At 45.6% G+C, this 15,041-nt stretch overlaps 1 protein-coding gene across 2 annotated transcripts in view; it reads right to left on the bottom strand.

The window, feature by feature from the left end:
• The window catches only part of ulk3 (unc-51 like kinase 3), a 17,479-nt gene extending 2,769 nt beyond the window's left edge, over positions 1-14,710 (bottom strand). The window contains exons 1-16 of one of the 2 annotated variants that reach the window (XM_031569008.2): positions 14,599-14,710; positions 14,164-14,283; positions 13,940-14,080; positions 13,724-13,844; positions 13,502-13,597; positions 13,227-13,370; positions 12,800-12,882; positions 12,050-12,205; positions 10,881-10,986; positions 10,438-10,478; positions 9,160-9,262; positions 8,770-8,834; positions 8,277-8,355; positions 5,687-5,727; positions 2,616-2,663; positions 1,425-1,488 (exon numbers count right to left, since the gene is read on the bottom strand). In XM_031569008.2, the coding sequence (XP_031424868.1) occupies positions 1,425-1,488; positions 2,616-2,663; positions 5,687-5,727; positions 8,277-8,355; positions 8,770-8,834; positions 9,160-9,262; positions 10,438-10,478; positions 10,881-10,986; positions 12,050-12,205; positions 12,800-12,882; positions 13,227-13,370; positions 13,502-13,597; positions 13,724-13,844; positions 13,940-14,080; positions 14,164-14,283; positions 14,599-14,667 (1,477 nt within the window). In that variant the 5' untranslated portion in view covers positions 14,668-14,710. Of the gene's footprint in view, positions 1-1,424; positions 1,489-2,615; positions 2,664-5,686; positions 5,728-8,276; positions 8,356-8,769; positions 8,835-9,159; positions 9,263-10,437; positions 10,479-10,880; positions 10,987-12,049; positions 12,206-12,799; positions 12,883-13,226; positions 13,371-13,501; positions 13,598-13,723; positions 13,845-13,939; positions 14,081-14,163; positions 14,301-14,598 lie in introns of both variants that reach the window. The other variant, XM_012814349.3, reaches the window with a different exon arrangement.
• Positions 14,711-15,041: the final 331 nt, after the last annotated feature.

Genomic DNA, 15,041 nt, shown 5'->3' with positions numbered 1-15,041 from the left:
ATAGAGAGAGAGAGAGAGTGTGTGAGTAAGTGAGTGAGTGAGTGAGTGAGTGAGTGAGTGTGTGAGTGTGTGAGTGTGAGTGTGAGTGTGAGTGTGAGTGTGAGTGTGAGTGTGAGTGTGAGTGTGTGAGTGTGCGTTAGGCCTAGCTAAGCTGAGCCATTCTTCTTGGGCTGAAAGCCAGCTGTGTGTGTGTGTGTGTGTGTGTGTGTGTGTGTGTGTGTGTGAGAGAGATATCGATAGAGAGAGCGATAGAGAGAGAGAGAGAGAGAGAGTGTGAGTGAGTGAGTGAGTGAGTGAGTGAGTGAGTGAGTGAGAGAGAGTGTGAGTGTGTGAGTGTGCGTTAGGCCTAGCTAAGCTGAGCCATTCTTCTTGGGCTGAAAGCCAGCTGTGTGTGTGTGTGAGTGTGTGTGTGTGTGTGTATGTGTGTGTGTGTGTGTGTGTGTGTGTGTGTGTGTGTGTTCAAACGTTTGTTTTTGAATGCCTTTGTGTGTATTTGTGAGTATGAATGTTTTGGAGCATGAGCACAAGTGTAACAAGTGTATCTGTGAGTGTGAGTGTGTGTGTGTGTGTGTGTGTGTAGGACTGAGCTGAGCAGACACTTTCACCAGGTGGCTTTTCGCTGGCTGACAGCGTTACCCTCTCGGCACAGAGCTGAAACCAAAGAGCCAGATGCTCCCTCTGGGAGGCCACTACGGCAAGAGAGAAGGCTCATGTTTAACAAGAGAGAGGAAAAACAAGACCTCAGAAAGTCTGAATAAATCCTCACGCCAACCCTTAGACTGAACTCAATGTCTGCGGCAGTTACAGACATCTTAAAGGTACTTTACTAATAAAGGTATGACACCAGATACTTGTGCGGCTCTATTTTAGTCTAGGTCACTTCACCCCCAGTCACACCTCCACATAAACCTACATACACACACATTTCCGCAGAGCAAGTGAATCGAGCGAGGGGTAATAGACTCTTAAGAGAGTTCCATTAACTAGCCACGTTAATAGCCCGTTAAAGACTAAGACATTGTTTATTGCTTTTAGATGAGATCATGCTTTTATTTTAGAGAGTGACCACAGAACTACTCCAACCTGGTAAACATTGTAAATCTTTGGGGAAGGAATACGCTACCCCAAAAAGCAAGGGTGGCGGAACGAAGATGAGGTCATCTCACTGAGAGCGAGATAAGCAGCGTAACCACTACTTGGCCGACTCTCAAGCCCCTTAACTGGTCCCAGATATGAATCTATAACCGACAACATTGAAGGGGTAAACACAGACATACAGGAACCAAAGGCACGCAAATAAACAGTTTACACGTGAGCAGGAGGGAAATTAACCTGGTAGGCCGTGGACAGGGGGAGCAGAGGAATGTAGAGATGATTGTTTTCTAACTTTGCACCTCTAGTCTGCACTGCTGCTGTGTACTTACATGTTCTGACAGACTCAGACAGCGGCTCTCGGTCCAATGACACGTACGTCTGTGTCTCTCGCATCTAAAGAGTGCGCGCACACACACACACACACACACACAGTAGAGCTCATTAGAGATAGCAAAAGCCATAAGGTACTAAGATACAGAGGGAAAATAAATACACACTGAATCTGATTTTTTTAAGATACTGTGCAAAAAGATGCAAACTTGTAGATTAGATTACATTCAACTTTAATGTCATTGTGCATTGTGAGTACGGCCAATGAAATGCAGTTAGCATCTAGTCAGAAGTGCAAAATAAAGTATTATTTACAGATAAGTGCAGGTAAAGTAAGTAATACAGCAAAAGTGATGCTATATCTGACAATGTGTACAATGACAGTGGAGAGCTACAATATATAAATATTATATATCTATATATATATATATGTATGTCAATATTTTAAATATGTATATATAAAGGGGAAGCGGACAGAGTTAGAGAATAGAGTGCATATGTGAGGTTGTATGTACAGTATGAACAGCATATGTACATTTGGTTATGTATGCAAAGTATAGAAAACATATGTCCAGTTGGTTGTATGAACAGTAACATTATTTAAACAGTGTAGGTGGTTCAGTGTGGGCAAAATATGACTAGCACAATATCATGGTCGTTAAAGTACGGTAGACAGTGCAGTGATGAGAACAATGATGCTATTAGAGTGCCGGTGTGGAGTTCAGTTCAATATTGCAATAACTATTGTCATAAATTGTAAATATTGTTAATATTGTAAAAACTGTAATAACCCAGTGTATACGCAGATGCTCCAATGGGCTGTAATAAAGACTGTATTGAGCTTGTAAAATGTCGTAACCTGCCGGCACACAAGCTTGTCCATATCAAGTTTGTGTGTGCAAACCCTGAGTGACCCCTCAGTGACCCCGCAGAGCCACTGTGAGCTACACGTGTTGGGATGGAACCATCACTTATACGGCAATGTAAAACTAGCCCACAGGGCAGACAGCTTTATTCTCACTGACAGGGCTTTAAACACTGTGGCTCTGTCCTACTGTCAGGAGACAGAAAGGTGTGTGTGTGTTTGTGTGTTTGTGTGTGTGTGTGTGTGTGTGTGTGTGTGTGTGTGTGTGTGTGTGTGTGTGTGTGTGCGTGTGTGCGTGTGTGTGGAATACCAACACAAGGCTCACCTTCATGTTCTCCTTCAGGTACTCTGCTCTGGTCATAAGACTTTTAATCTGGAAGGGAAAAAGGATGGCAATCAATTCACACCTCCCTCTCAATCCCGTGCGGCACTGCGCCCTGTATGTTCACCCCCTCATATTTCAGCCACGTCTCCCAATCTCTGAGATGGGTACAGTGCGACAGGCAAGGCCGCAGTGATGAATAAGATGCACACAGAATGATTTGTCCAGCCAGAAGCCCTGAATAAGGCTATTGACAGGGTGACCCCACCACAAGCTGGACTCTAAGCTGTCAAACGCACCCACAAACACTCACACAGCGACCTTGAGTGGACAGCCAGGCCGAGGGCTCGGTACGGCTTAGTTATATATGTGGTCAGGATGGCTGCGTGCATTGATCACACATGAGGAAAACTCACTGAAGGGTATGGGCAGGGTTACAGGAGGGTTAGAGCTACGGAGAGGAGAGGAGAGGAGAGGAGAGATGTGGAGGGCAGAGGAGAGGAGAGGAGAGATGAGATGTGGAGAGGAGAGGAGAGGAGAGGAGAGGAGAGGAGAGGAGAGGAGAGATGTGGAGAGGAGAGATGAGAGATGTGATGTGGAGAGGAGAGAAGAGGAGAGATGTGGAGAGGAGAGATGAGATGTGAAGAGGAGAGGAGAGATGAGATGTGGAGAGGAGAAGAGAGGAAAGATGTGGAGAGGAGAGATGAGAGGAGAGATGTGGAGAGGAGAGGAGAGGAGAGATGTGGAGAGGAGAGATGAGATGTGAAGAGGAGAGGAGAGATGTGGAGAGCAGAGGAGAGGAGAGCGGTGGAGAGGAGAGGAGAGGAGAGATGAGATGTGGAGAGGAGAGCAGAGGAGAGATGTGGAGAGGAGAGATGTGGAGAGGAGAGGAGGGGAGATGTGGAGAGGAGAGGAAAGATGTGGAGAGGAGAGGAGAGATGTGGAGAGGAGAGCAGAGGAGAGATGTGGAGAGGAGAGGAGAGATGAGGAAAATAATGTAAAAGAGTAATGTGAAAGAGTCATACTGCTGAGTATATCTCTCGCTCTCTTCTTCTTGCTCATATTTTTTCATGCCTCTCCCATTCACAACCCCGTGTGCCTCCTTTCCTGTCTCCCGAAGCATTAGCCTCTACATACACAGATACTTCAGATTTGCATGAATCTCTGCTGCAGTATTCAGTCTTCACTCAGGCGGCTGGGGAGCCTCAGCCTCAGCTCCTGCTCTGCTGTCCTGTGCCTGGCTTTAATCTCCTTCTGATGCTGCCAAAGCCTCCCAGCCCAGGCCTCAGCACATCAGAGCTCGCACACACACACACACACACACACACACACACACACACACACACACACACACACACACACACACACACACACACACACCCTTACAAACCCACATGCACACACACACACACTTACAAACTCACACGCACACACACCCTTACAAACCCACATGCACACACACACACACACACTTACAAACCCACACGCACACACACACACACACACACTTACAAACGCACACGCACACACACCCTTACAAACCCACATGCACACACACACACACACACACACACACACACACACACACACACACACACTTACAAACGCACATGCACACACACACGTAGAAACACAGACATACACACACACACACACACTCACACACACACACTCACATACACACATACACTCACTCACACACACAAAACGTAACATACATTAAGAACTGGCAGCTGAGTCCACTTACGCATTAGCGTGTACGCCATGTGTAGGAATATCATTTAAAACTCAGGCAGGCCCGTAAGGCCACGTATGTATGTCTCTAAGCAGAAGACACATATGGAGCATAAATATATTCATCTCTGTTTTATGGCGAATAATCTGCCTATGGCTCTGGGCAGCTTAAGCCTGAGTGCTCAGAAGACCGTCAGCACCGACAGCAGGGAAGTGAGCCGCCTTCTTCATCCACATTCTTCAACACATCCAATCTGGCCTGATCAACTTCAGGTCAGCCAAGGCCTAAGAGAAAGTTCATAACCGCCTAAACAGTCATAAACACAGCGTGATGGTGTTCATAAACACTGCGTGGTGGATTTAGCTGTTTTAAATCATGGCGTGAATTAAAGATGCCTTCGTAAGTGCCAAATTGAACATAATTATACTCATAATCCCAAATGTTTTATCAAGAAGTAGCACTTCAATTGGTTCAGTATGTCTTAATAATGTTCTGTCTTGTTCTGTCTTGGTTAGATCATATGGCAGAAACATTTAAAATTGGCTTTCAATTAGTTCCTGCTTAAAGAACCACATGAACTGATGTGGAACACATACTATAACTATCCCAATCCATGCACAATTAACACTACCACACTGTGATCTCTTCACATTGTTGTGTTAAACCTCCATTAAGATACGGCAGGAATGAGCCCTTCCTCCGCCCTTCCTCCGCCCCTCCCCCACCCCTATGTTGCTGTTTGGGCCTCTTTTCCCATGATGCCCCTCTTCCAGCTGTGTGGCTGTGGTGAGGCCCCGGGCTAGCCTGGTGATTTATCTGCGTTTAAGTGCCCTGGCAGTGATGTATGGCATTATTAGCTCCAATTCAGGAGTCCCTCCGCCCCCCCGCTCCCAGGTGGGAGTCAGTCACTGATGTATGTGTGTGTGTGTGTGTGTGTGTGTGTGTGTGTGTGTGTGTGTGTGTGTGTGTGTGTGTGTGTATGTGTGCCTAAGATTCACATCAGGGAGGGGTGTGTGTGTCTGTGTGTTGTTCTGGGGCGTGGGGTGAGAGAGATATATGTGTTTATAGTGGTAGAGGTTGGTGAGACAGATTTACATGCCCCCAGGTGTAGGGTTAGAGGTGCTTGCTCTTGCTCTTGCTCTTGCTCTCTCTCTTTCTCTCTCTAACATGCACACACACACACACACACAGTTGTATTCATGCACACTCACACACACAAAATTGTATACATGCAAGCACACATTCACACAGATATATATAGCAACATGCACACACACAAACACACACACACACACACACACACACACACATACACACACACACACACACAATCTCTTACCTCACTGTGCAGAAGCTCTCTCTTGCGGCCCTGGTTTTCAGCTGGAGGGAAGCAAGGACGAAGAGGAGAGAGGGGAAGAGAAAGGGTGGGGATGAGTTTAAATAGACACATACATCACAATGTTATTCTACAAATGACACTACTACAAACAGATCCATCATAGTACAGTCATGTCAGAGACAAATCATTTCTAGAGCAGGGGGAATAAAAACAAATGGTATTTCCTAACTATAAAAGCCTTTAGGGAGAGAAAATATCCTGCAAATTGAGGCTTCAAGTCAAATGAAGTGAGGCTTCAGTGAAAATCTATACATGTACGTAACTATACATGATCCACACAGGACTAAATATAGATGTAACTATATATGATCTACAGGACTTATTATACATGTAACTATATACAACATCACTAACTCTCCCTCTCTTACCCTTTCTTTTTTGTAAATTCTCTTGCTTTCTATTCCCCTCTGTTTCTCATTCTCTGCACTCTCCCTCTCCCGCCTTCCCTTGTTTTGTGTCTCATTCTGTAATTCCCTCTCTCTCTCTCTCTCCCCCCCTCTCATTCTCTCTTTCCCCTCTCATTCTCTTTCCCCTCTCATTCTCTCTTTCCCCTCTCATTCTCTCTTTCCCCTCTCATTCTCTTTCCCCTCTCTCTCTCTCTCCCCCCTCTCACTCACTCTGTCCCCTCTCTCTCTCCTCTCTCTCCCCTCTCTCTCACTCTCTCGCTCACTCTCTCTCTCTTCTCTCCTCTCTCTCTCCTCTCTCTCTCTCTCTCTCACTCTCTCACTCTCTCTCTCTCTCTCACTCTCTCTCCCCTCTCTCCCTTTGCCTCCCACCGTGCTAACGTGCCACAGTCCAGAGCCGTCTTGATCCCGGCAGGAGGGTCCAGGCCCCCGTGCCTCTCCGAGAGATAATAGTTTTTATTTGTTTCCAGAAGTGTAATAACATTGAGAAGCGAACTGAGCACGCTCGATGGGAACCAGATGGTAGTGGCGGAATACCACACACGCGGAGTTGGCACCCAGGGCCTGAGCGCAGCTCACACACACACGCACATACACACACACTCACACACACATACAGAGTTCTCAGACACCCTATCACACATGCACATGTACAAACACACACACAGAGCTCAATGTCTCCTTCTCCCCATCAGTCCTTATTATATTATAAAGCTTACATACACATGCATGCCCTCTCTCTCTCTCTCTCTCTGTCTCTCTCTCTCTCACACACACACACACACACACACACACACACACACACACACACACACACACACACACACACACACACACACACACACACACACACACACACACACACACACACACACACACACACACACACACACACACACATCTGGCTCCTGAGCCAACCTCCTCTCTGCCATTAGGCCCATCTCCTGTGTGAGGTCATATGGAGCCAACGTTAATAAAGGCCAGGCCATGGAGAGAGTGAGAGAAAAGAGAGAGAGAGAAAGAGAGAGAGAGAGAAAGAGAGAGGGGGGAGAAAGAGAGAGGGTGGGGAGACAGAGAGGGGGAGAGAAATAGAGAGAGGGGGGGAGACAGAGAGAGGGGGGGAGAAAGAGAGAGGGTGGGGAGGTAGAGAGGGGGGAGACAGAGAGAGGGGAGAGAAATAGAGAGATGGGGGGAGACAGAGAGAGGGGGAGAGAGAGCATATAAAGAGAAAACAGCATGGGAGAAAAGCAGAGAAGAGAAGAACAGAGCACAGAGAGAAACAGAGCGGAGGAGCTGTGACTGGCCCGCCATGTGATGGCTGCAGGCCCTGGAGTCCTGTTCAACTGCACCATGACTCACTCTCTCTGTAGCTGCCTACGGGACACACACCGCACACAACTACCCCAAAAGACAGCTGTCTCTGGCCCTGATCTGCCCGTGATTTAGCCCTAATCTGGCCCTAATCTGGCCCTGATCTGGCCCTGTTCTGGCTCTGTCCTATTGCAGAGTCAGCAGGAATCTAGGTAGCTGTCATATACAGTAAAAGTCGCCTGCTGATGACCTCAGAGGCTTGACACCTGATCAGAGAGACATGTGAATAAAAATCAGACACCACATGAGCTCTGCTTGTACATATTTACCTATTAGCATGTAGCTGATCATGAATACACAGTTTTAACACAAACACACGGGGCTCCATTCTACTCTATGGATTTCCCTGTGGGTGGTACAGCAAACTGTCCTCTCTCTTCGCATTGACCAGACACTAACAACTACAGAGCAGGTGGTAAAAAGTAACACGGTGCTTTCTAACACTCGACAAATGACTGTTCGCTCAGTGAGAGCTGGCAGAGAACATGTACGCACACATGTGTTAGCAATAATCTGCGTGAAGAATACTGATAGGGTTTCAAGCAGGGAATAGACTAGACTCAGGCAAAGACTCTGAGATCATGGCACTGGTTTGAGACAGAGCAGATACAGATGCATACATTATGAGTGTGTTTCTGTAATGGTGGAGAAGAGAGAGCCAGTGTGTGTGTGTGTGTGTGTGTGTGTGTGTGTGTGAGTTTAAATCCATGATGGTACATAGACTCTGTATACAGGCAATGGTTAAAACGTGGTACCTGCGAGCGCCAACAGCATTTCTCCCAGGCTTTGCTGGTACAGGTCCAGTGTGTCGTAGTCCTCCTCACCCATCTCCTCCTGTGTCAGAACACAGAGGGAACACACTCACACATACAGTACATATATCTAAATATATATATAGTTCACATATAGACAGACAGCTTTGCATAAGCCACAAGAAGCACTCACATTTACGAATGTCCTTAAAAACAGATGAGTCACATCCTCAGATAGAGGACAGAAAGTATACCATGTCAAACAATACACAGGTAACCGTGCTACACACACACACACACACACACACACACACACACACACACACACACACACACACACACACACACACACACACACACACACACACACACACACAGACACACAGACACACACTTACCTCTGAGCCCCACCACATTTTCCCTTCTAGAATCTAACACCCACACCCCCCTTTCCCCCTTCCCTGATAGGTGGTGTAGTCCAGTGGGCCTCACTCACCTTGGCTATGGCTGCAGAGGCCAGATCCAGCGCAGCCAGCAGCCGAGGCTGGTCCCGAGACATCTCTACACACACACACACACACACACACACACACACACACACACACACACACACACAGACACACACACACAAACACACACACACACACACAGAGGATGACACGTCAGCTGGCTCTATCTTTATTATTGTTCACAGAAATGACACTAAAAGAAAAGCTAAACATTAGGCGGTGTTTTATCTCTTTTACTTTGCTATAACTTCCCATTCGTGTCAACAAGAAAATTGCCCTTATCTAAACACTCAACCATCATCTTCAAATTAGACAAAAATCATAAAATCCAAACACGTGACGTATAACATAAAAAAAAAAACGCCAACAGTGTTTACCTCTCAGTATGTCTCTGGCAGAGCTGCGCTCCTCAAAGCTGATTCTGTTATCGGAGGCCACCAGGGCTTTGAGCTCCTCGGCGCGGGACACGTACTGCTTCACCTGCAAGGGAGATCCCCCGGGGTCTGGTCATTCCCTGCTGAGGGTCTTAGGGCTCAGAGCGCCCAGGCCTGCTGGACTGGCTTAAGGTAAATAAGCCTCCTCTAACACCTCAGGCTTTTAAACAGCTCATCTACAGAGTCTTAATTATGTGCTGATGTGCACATTACACAGATTGTGTCTGTGTGTCGGTCTGTCTGTCTGTGTGTGTGTGTGTGTGTGTGTGTGCCTCAGAGACAGAACAGTCAAACACACACACACACACAAGTCGATTCTTGGTACTTAATGAGCTTGAAATTCCTGCTGAGGTGACTTGCCAAGCTTTTCACAGATTTCACGTTACAGGTTACAAAACCTGCAAAATTTGACTCTTGAGACTCCCTAGATTGGTAGATACCTAAGACATCACGCATGTTTAAACACTTCTGTAAGGTATGTTCTTGTCAGTAGGTAGCTTTTGTTACATCTTAGTAGTTTTGATGGAATATGGTCATATAGAAGAGCTGCGATTCCCACTAGCCACCTAGGCTATTCACTAGATGTGTGGTATGAGTCGTAAGAACAGCTTTAAGAGCAGTGGTGCCTGCAATTATGTTGCCAAAACCTATGTAATGTGTCTTTAAAAGCTGTTCAGATGTATACAATCACTTCCTCAAACTGAACTTGCTGTAACCCTATCTATTCTTTAGACCATCAGTGTTTCAAACAGAGTTGTATGATTCTTAAACAGAAACAGCTCAAACAGACTGGAAACCCTCAAAGTGGACAGCAGCTCAAACAAACTGTTGTGGTGGTAACTGAGTGAGATTGTCTGCTTGCGGTATGATAGGGACCTCACACATGGGATACAGAGACATTCTGTTCATATCGTTCATATCCCTGTCTCAGGGTTTAGGGACTCTCCATTCCTCGAGTTAAACCTCTTGCGCTTAACTTGCACTTCAGCAGTTACATTCCTGCACTTCTTTTTCTTTCGATGTCGTTTTTTCAATTTCTTATGTAAAGTAGTATTTATTGTTACACCAGGTTTTTATTGCTCTTAGCTTGACTGTTCTCTCCCTTGTACGTCGCTTTGGACAAAAGCGTCTGCTAAATGACCAAATGTAAAATGTAAATGTCCAAACACACTGACTGTCCAGTGATTTCAAGGTGCATGCTGATGCTCTCTGCAGTCTCACCTTCTGTCTCAGCGCCTCCTTCCTCTGTCTGTCCGTCTCATCTGGGGACAAACACAGGACACACATCAGACAGGACAAAGAGCATGTTAAAGCTCTCTCAAGCATCAAGCCTGGGGGCCGGGTGTGTGTGTCTGCATGCGGGTAAACTTAAGCTGAGGTGTGGGCTGTCCCTTAACTGAGGGAAAGGTTTTCAATCAGACAGTATTTAACTCTAAGTTGCAAACTGTCAGGTAAGTTAAACAAGTGTTTGTGGGTGTGTCTGTGTGTGTGTGTGTGTGTGTGTGTGTGTGTGTGTGTGTGTGTGTGTGTGTGTGTGTGTGTGTGTGTCTGTGTGGTTGAGTTTTGTGTTTACTAATGTAGCTTTTGCTTTGAGCCAGTGTGAGGGTGTGCATACATGTCTTTCTGAGTGTGTGTGTGTGTGTGTAAAGAGCTCTGCCACTTACAGTGGATGGCGGGGACAAAATACTCAAGCGCGCTGCAGTAGAGAGACAGAGCTGCTGCTCGCTCTCCTGTCTGGTCTTTCTGCACAGCCTGAAGCACCAGCGCTTTCTGAAAGACAGAGTAGTGACTGTAAGGAAGTGTGTGAGTGTGTGTGTGTGTGTGTGTGTGTGTGTGTGCAAGAAGAAGGGAGAGTGTTGTATATACATATACGTGTGTGTGTGTGTGTGTGTGTGTGTGTGACAGAGAGGGAGACAGTGAGAATGTGCAGTTAATTATGTGTGTGTATGAATAAATGAGAAAAGAAAAAAGAAAGAGCCAGACAGATTGTATGTGTGTGAGAGAGTAAGATAGTTCTGTACAGTTGCTTTGGACATTCCCTTTACATTTCATTTTAAAACTCACCACACACATCCATTCATTGTAGATGCATTAAAAGGAAACACCCAATCCCACATATAGTTCACTCCCACATATAGTTCACTCCCACATATTGTTCACTCCCACATATAGTTCACTAAGACCACCACAGCATTCCCCTCACAGTCTATAACATCCTCACTCTGTCAAATGTAAACTAATGAACTTCACACCATCGATCAGCAAGACCATCCCTGGCTGTCAGCTGGTGGGACCCCTCCTCTGCTTCCAGACCCCCACCCACCCACCCCTCTCTGAACCCAAACATGTGGGGAACAAACGAGTCAAGTGAGAACACTCATGCCAGATCAAACAAGTGTGAAGGTCCAGTGTGTTGCCAAATATGACATCAAGTTTGGCAAGGCAACAAATGCTCTGAGCAGAATAGGATTGTGACTTAGTCACACCACAAAGTTTATTTCACCAGCCAGAACTCACGCTTAGCACAGATATGAACTGTCCTATTACAGAGTAATACACAATACTATGTATTTCCCATCTGAGTGCATATTAATACACGTCCCTAACATGAAACCCAAGAGCAACTTGTAACATGGTGCACTACTAACGCACAGCTGACTAATCAGATATTACCTACACTGTCTCTGAGGGCACCTAATATGAAGTGTAAAAGCTTTTAAAGACAATTCTTGACCCCCCTCCCTTCCAACCTGGGGGAAGACCCATTTAACACAACCCAGACCAGAGTGCTCTCCCTGGGTGCCCAACCCAACCCTCTGCCCACGGTTCTCACCGCCTTCCCCAGGCTCTCACTGCTGGGCATGTGCTCCAGGTCCACAAAGGCGTGACTGAAGAACTGGGGAAAGGTGATGCGAGTGCCAGGGTCTCTCTCCAGCAGCCTCGGCAGCAGGTCTCTGCAGTCTCTGGATACTCGCGCACTGACAGGTAACTGAGGAGGGAGGGCACACACACAGATAAACACACACACACATAAACACGCATGCACACACACACACAGATAAACACGCACACACACACACTCAGATAAACACGTACACACACACACACAAAGCAGGAGTGTAAATAGACACTAAACTGAACTTAAAACATCCATATATTAACACATTCATATGCAGTTTGTCATAATGATAATGTTGTGTCTTAATCTATCCATAATTACAACACAGATGTGGGTGCAAGGGTCAAAAAGTTAAAAACACAATATAACAAAATATTTACAAGAATAATGTCCTTTAAAAAAAATGTGTGAAGCATCAGTCTTTTCACTTCCTCTTGGATTGTCAAATGCAAATGATCAAATTGATCAGACAGTGGTGAAGAGGTCACAAATCACAGCTTCAGTTACATCATCAGTGTCTTATCAGCACATCACAGCTGTGTGAAAACCTTATTGTGAACATGATCGCCATCTAGTGATCATTGTAAGACGTTTTTTTTAAATGCAGAAGATGCCATTCTTACAAAGTTGGTGCGTTTTGACACAACCTTTACGACTACCATAGCAACTAAAAATGTGTCTCACCTCAATGGGCCTGTCACTGCGTATTTTCTCTTCCAATTCAGCATAAGAGCGGGACGCAAATGGCGGTTGCCCAAATAAGGCCTCTGCCATAAAGACAACAGATACAGAAAGGGATTGAGGATGACATAAAAAGCTGCAGAGTATTTGGTTGTGACAGAAAGACTAACAAAGTTACCAACTGGGTTATTTTCATTTTGTAAATGTAAGCCAATAAATCTAAAAGTGAGGTTGGACTGATTACTGAATTACTAAAAACCCATGCTTTGTTCCTTCTTCTTCAAACATAGGACAGACTAAAGACTACCAAAAAAATCCATTAATAGTCTCCGTTAATGTAAATGGCTTATTAAGTGATTCCTCTCCTGTAATGTCATTACTGTCTATGGGTTTATAAAAGGGTTTTGATCTGCTGGAGGCAGGCTCTCACCGTACAGGATGACCCCCACTGACCACAGGTCCACGCGGGCGTCATACTGCCTCCTGCACACCATCTCCGGAGCCATGTAGAGCGGAGAACCCCGCAGAGCACTCTGCTCATCCCACGGAGACATGTACTGGGCAAAGCCAAAGTCTACCAGGGCAAACAATACATTAATAACATATAACTGCTGTGTGTGTGTATGTGTGTGTGTGTGTGTGTGTGTGTGTGTGTGTGTGTGTCCTGTAGAAGGGGTTTGTGATGGGTTCTTGCAAAAGGCCTACCTGCCAGTTTAAGAACACTGCCACTCAGTAGGATGTTCTGTGGCTTGAGGTCCAGGTGAGAGATATTCCGTTCATTCAGAAACTGCAGAGCACACGCTAAACACACCAGGGCCAGTCAATTTGAGGACTCAACCAGTGAATTTCAAAACTGGCAAACTAATTATGTTATTGTGGTATACTGATAGTGTTTATAGTGGTTTCCCCACAAAAGCTACTCCTTACCTATTTGCTGCAGGAACCGACGTGCCACTCTCTCTGGTAAGATGCGTCGGCTTCGGATGAAACGCGACAGGTCACCACCAGAGCACCACTCCAGAATCAAGTAGATGTTCTCGTTGTCCCACTGTGGAGAATGAGGAAGAACACCCTCAGCCAATCAAATGCGAAAAGAATGAGAGAAAGTGGTTAACTGAAGTTTGTTTTGATTCAAGATCATACCTGAAAGTCTTTCAACTGGACTATGTGGGGATGGCGAACGGTTTTCAGGATCTCAATCTCCGTGAGCAGGTTTTCCATTGAGCTCTTGTTCAGACTCTTCTTCGAGACCACCTTTACGGCCACCACCTCGCGACTGTCCATCTGTGCACACGGGGTGTTTCAATGAATTAATTTTAATGCATACCGTTACAAACACATAAGAACGAAGTGTGAACGGAACCAACCTTCCTGTACGCTTTATAAACAGTCGCGTAGGTACCACTCCCGAGTTTCTCGGTGAGAATGAAGTCAGCGAGCTTCGGCGGTGCGAAACTCGTAGCCATACCGTCGGAAGCATCCAACAACTAGTGCAAACAGCAAGCTTTCAGCCCAAATTATATTGGTGGAACAATCTCAAGGGGAGTGTTAGGAACTGAAAGTGTATAAATAAACGTCTACATGTCATAGGCTACTCCTGATAAAGCAGTAAAGTGAAAGTACCAACAGCAACACGCCCTCCTCGACTACTACCCTATTTATATGTAGCTAATGGTGAAATGACAGGTCCATTGAATTCGAAAGTGTACATCAGAAACATTAGTACTTTCTACTGTAAGTTCAATATGCACCATATTACATTGCCACCATCCCAACACCAGATTAACCTGTCAATAGCATACCTCTAATGCTTTATTCAACAGCACAGTTGCTGAAAGGCACACTTGTTTACATTTCCTTCTTCTGTGCATGCGTGCTGTCAGCCGAGGCTCCAAATCCACCTCGAATAAACTATTGCCCACTAGTGATTGGATGTAGTACTGCAACTCCACTTGAAGCAAACAGTAAATCAGCAATGACGCCCATTTTTCATCATTTCAAGTCAAGTAGATTTTTAATGTAAGGACATTTCTCTATTTTACCTGTTTAACAAATGATATCTGCTACGTATCGTTTTTATAAGTAACATATCAATATCTCGTAAAATATCAATATTCTCGTTACTATATCGTTTAATTAAAGGACCATAGAATGACAATCATTTAAGTGCTACATTATTTCTTGTGCACGAAGGGTTGCTTTGAATCCCCCAATCTTGACCTGGAGTGTAAGGATTTGTCCATAA

This window comes from Clupea harengus, chromosome 6 (genome assembly GCF_900700415.2).
Source record: "Clupea harengus chromosome 6, Ch_v2.0.2, whole genome shotgun sequence".
Lineage (NCBI taxonomy): Eukaryota > Metazoa > Chordata > Actinopteri > Clupeiformes > Clupeidae > Clupea > Clupea harengus.
The sequence above is the reverse complement of the archived record's forward strand: the minus strand, read 5'-3'. Positions and strand labels throughout refer to the sequence as shown.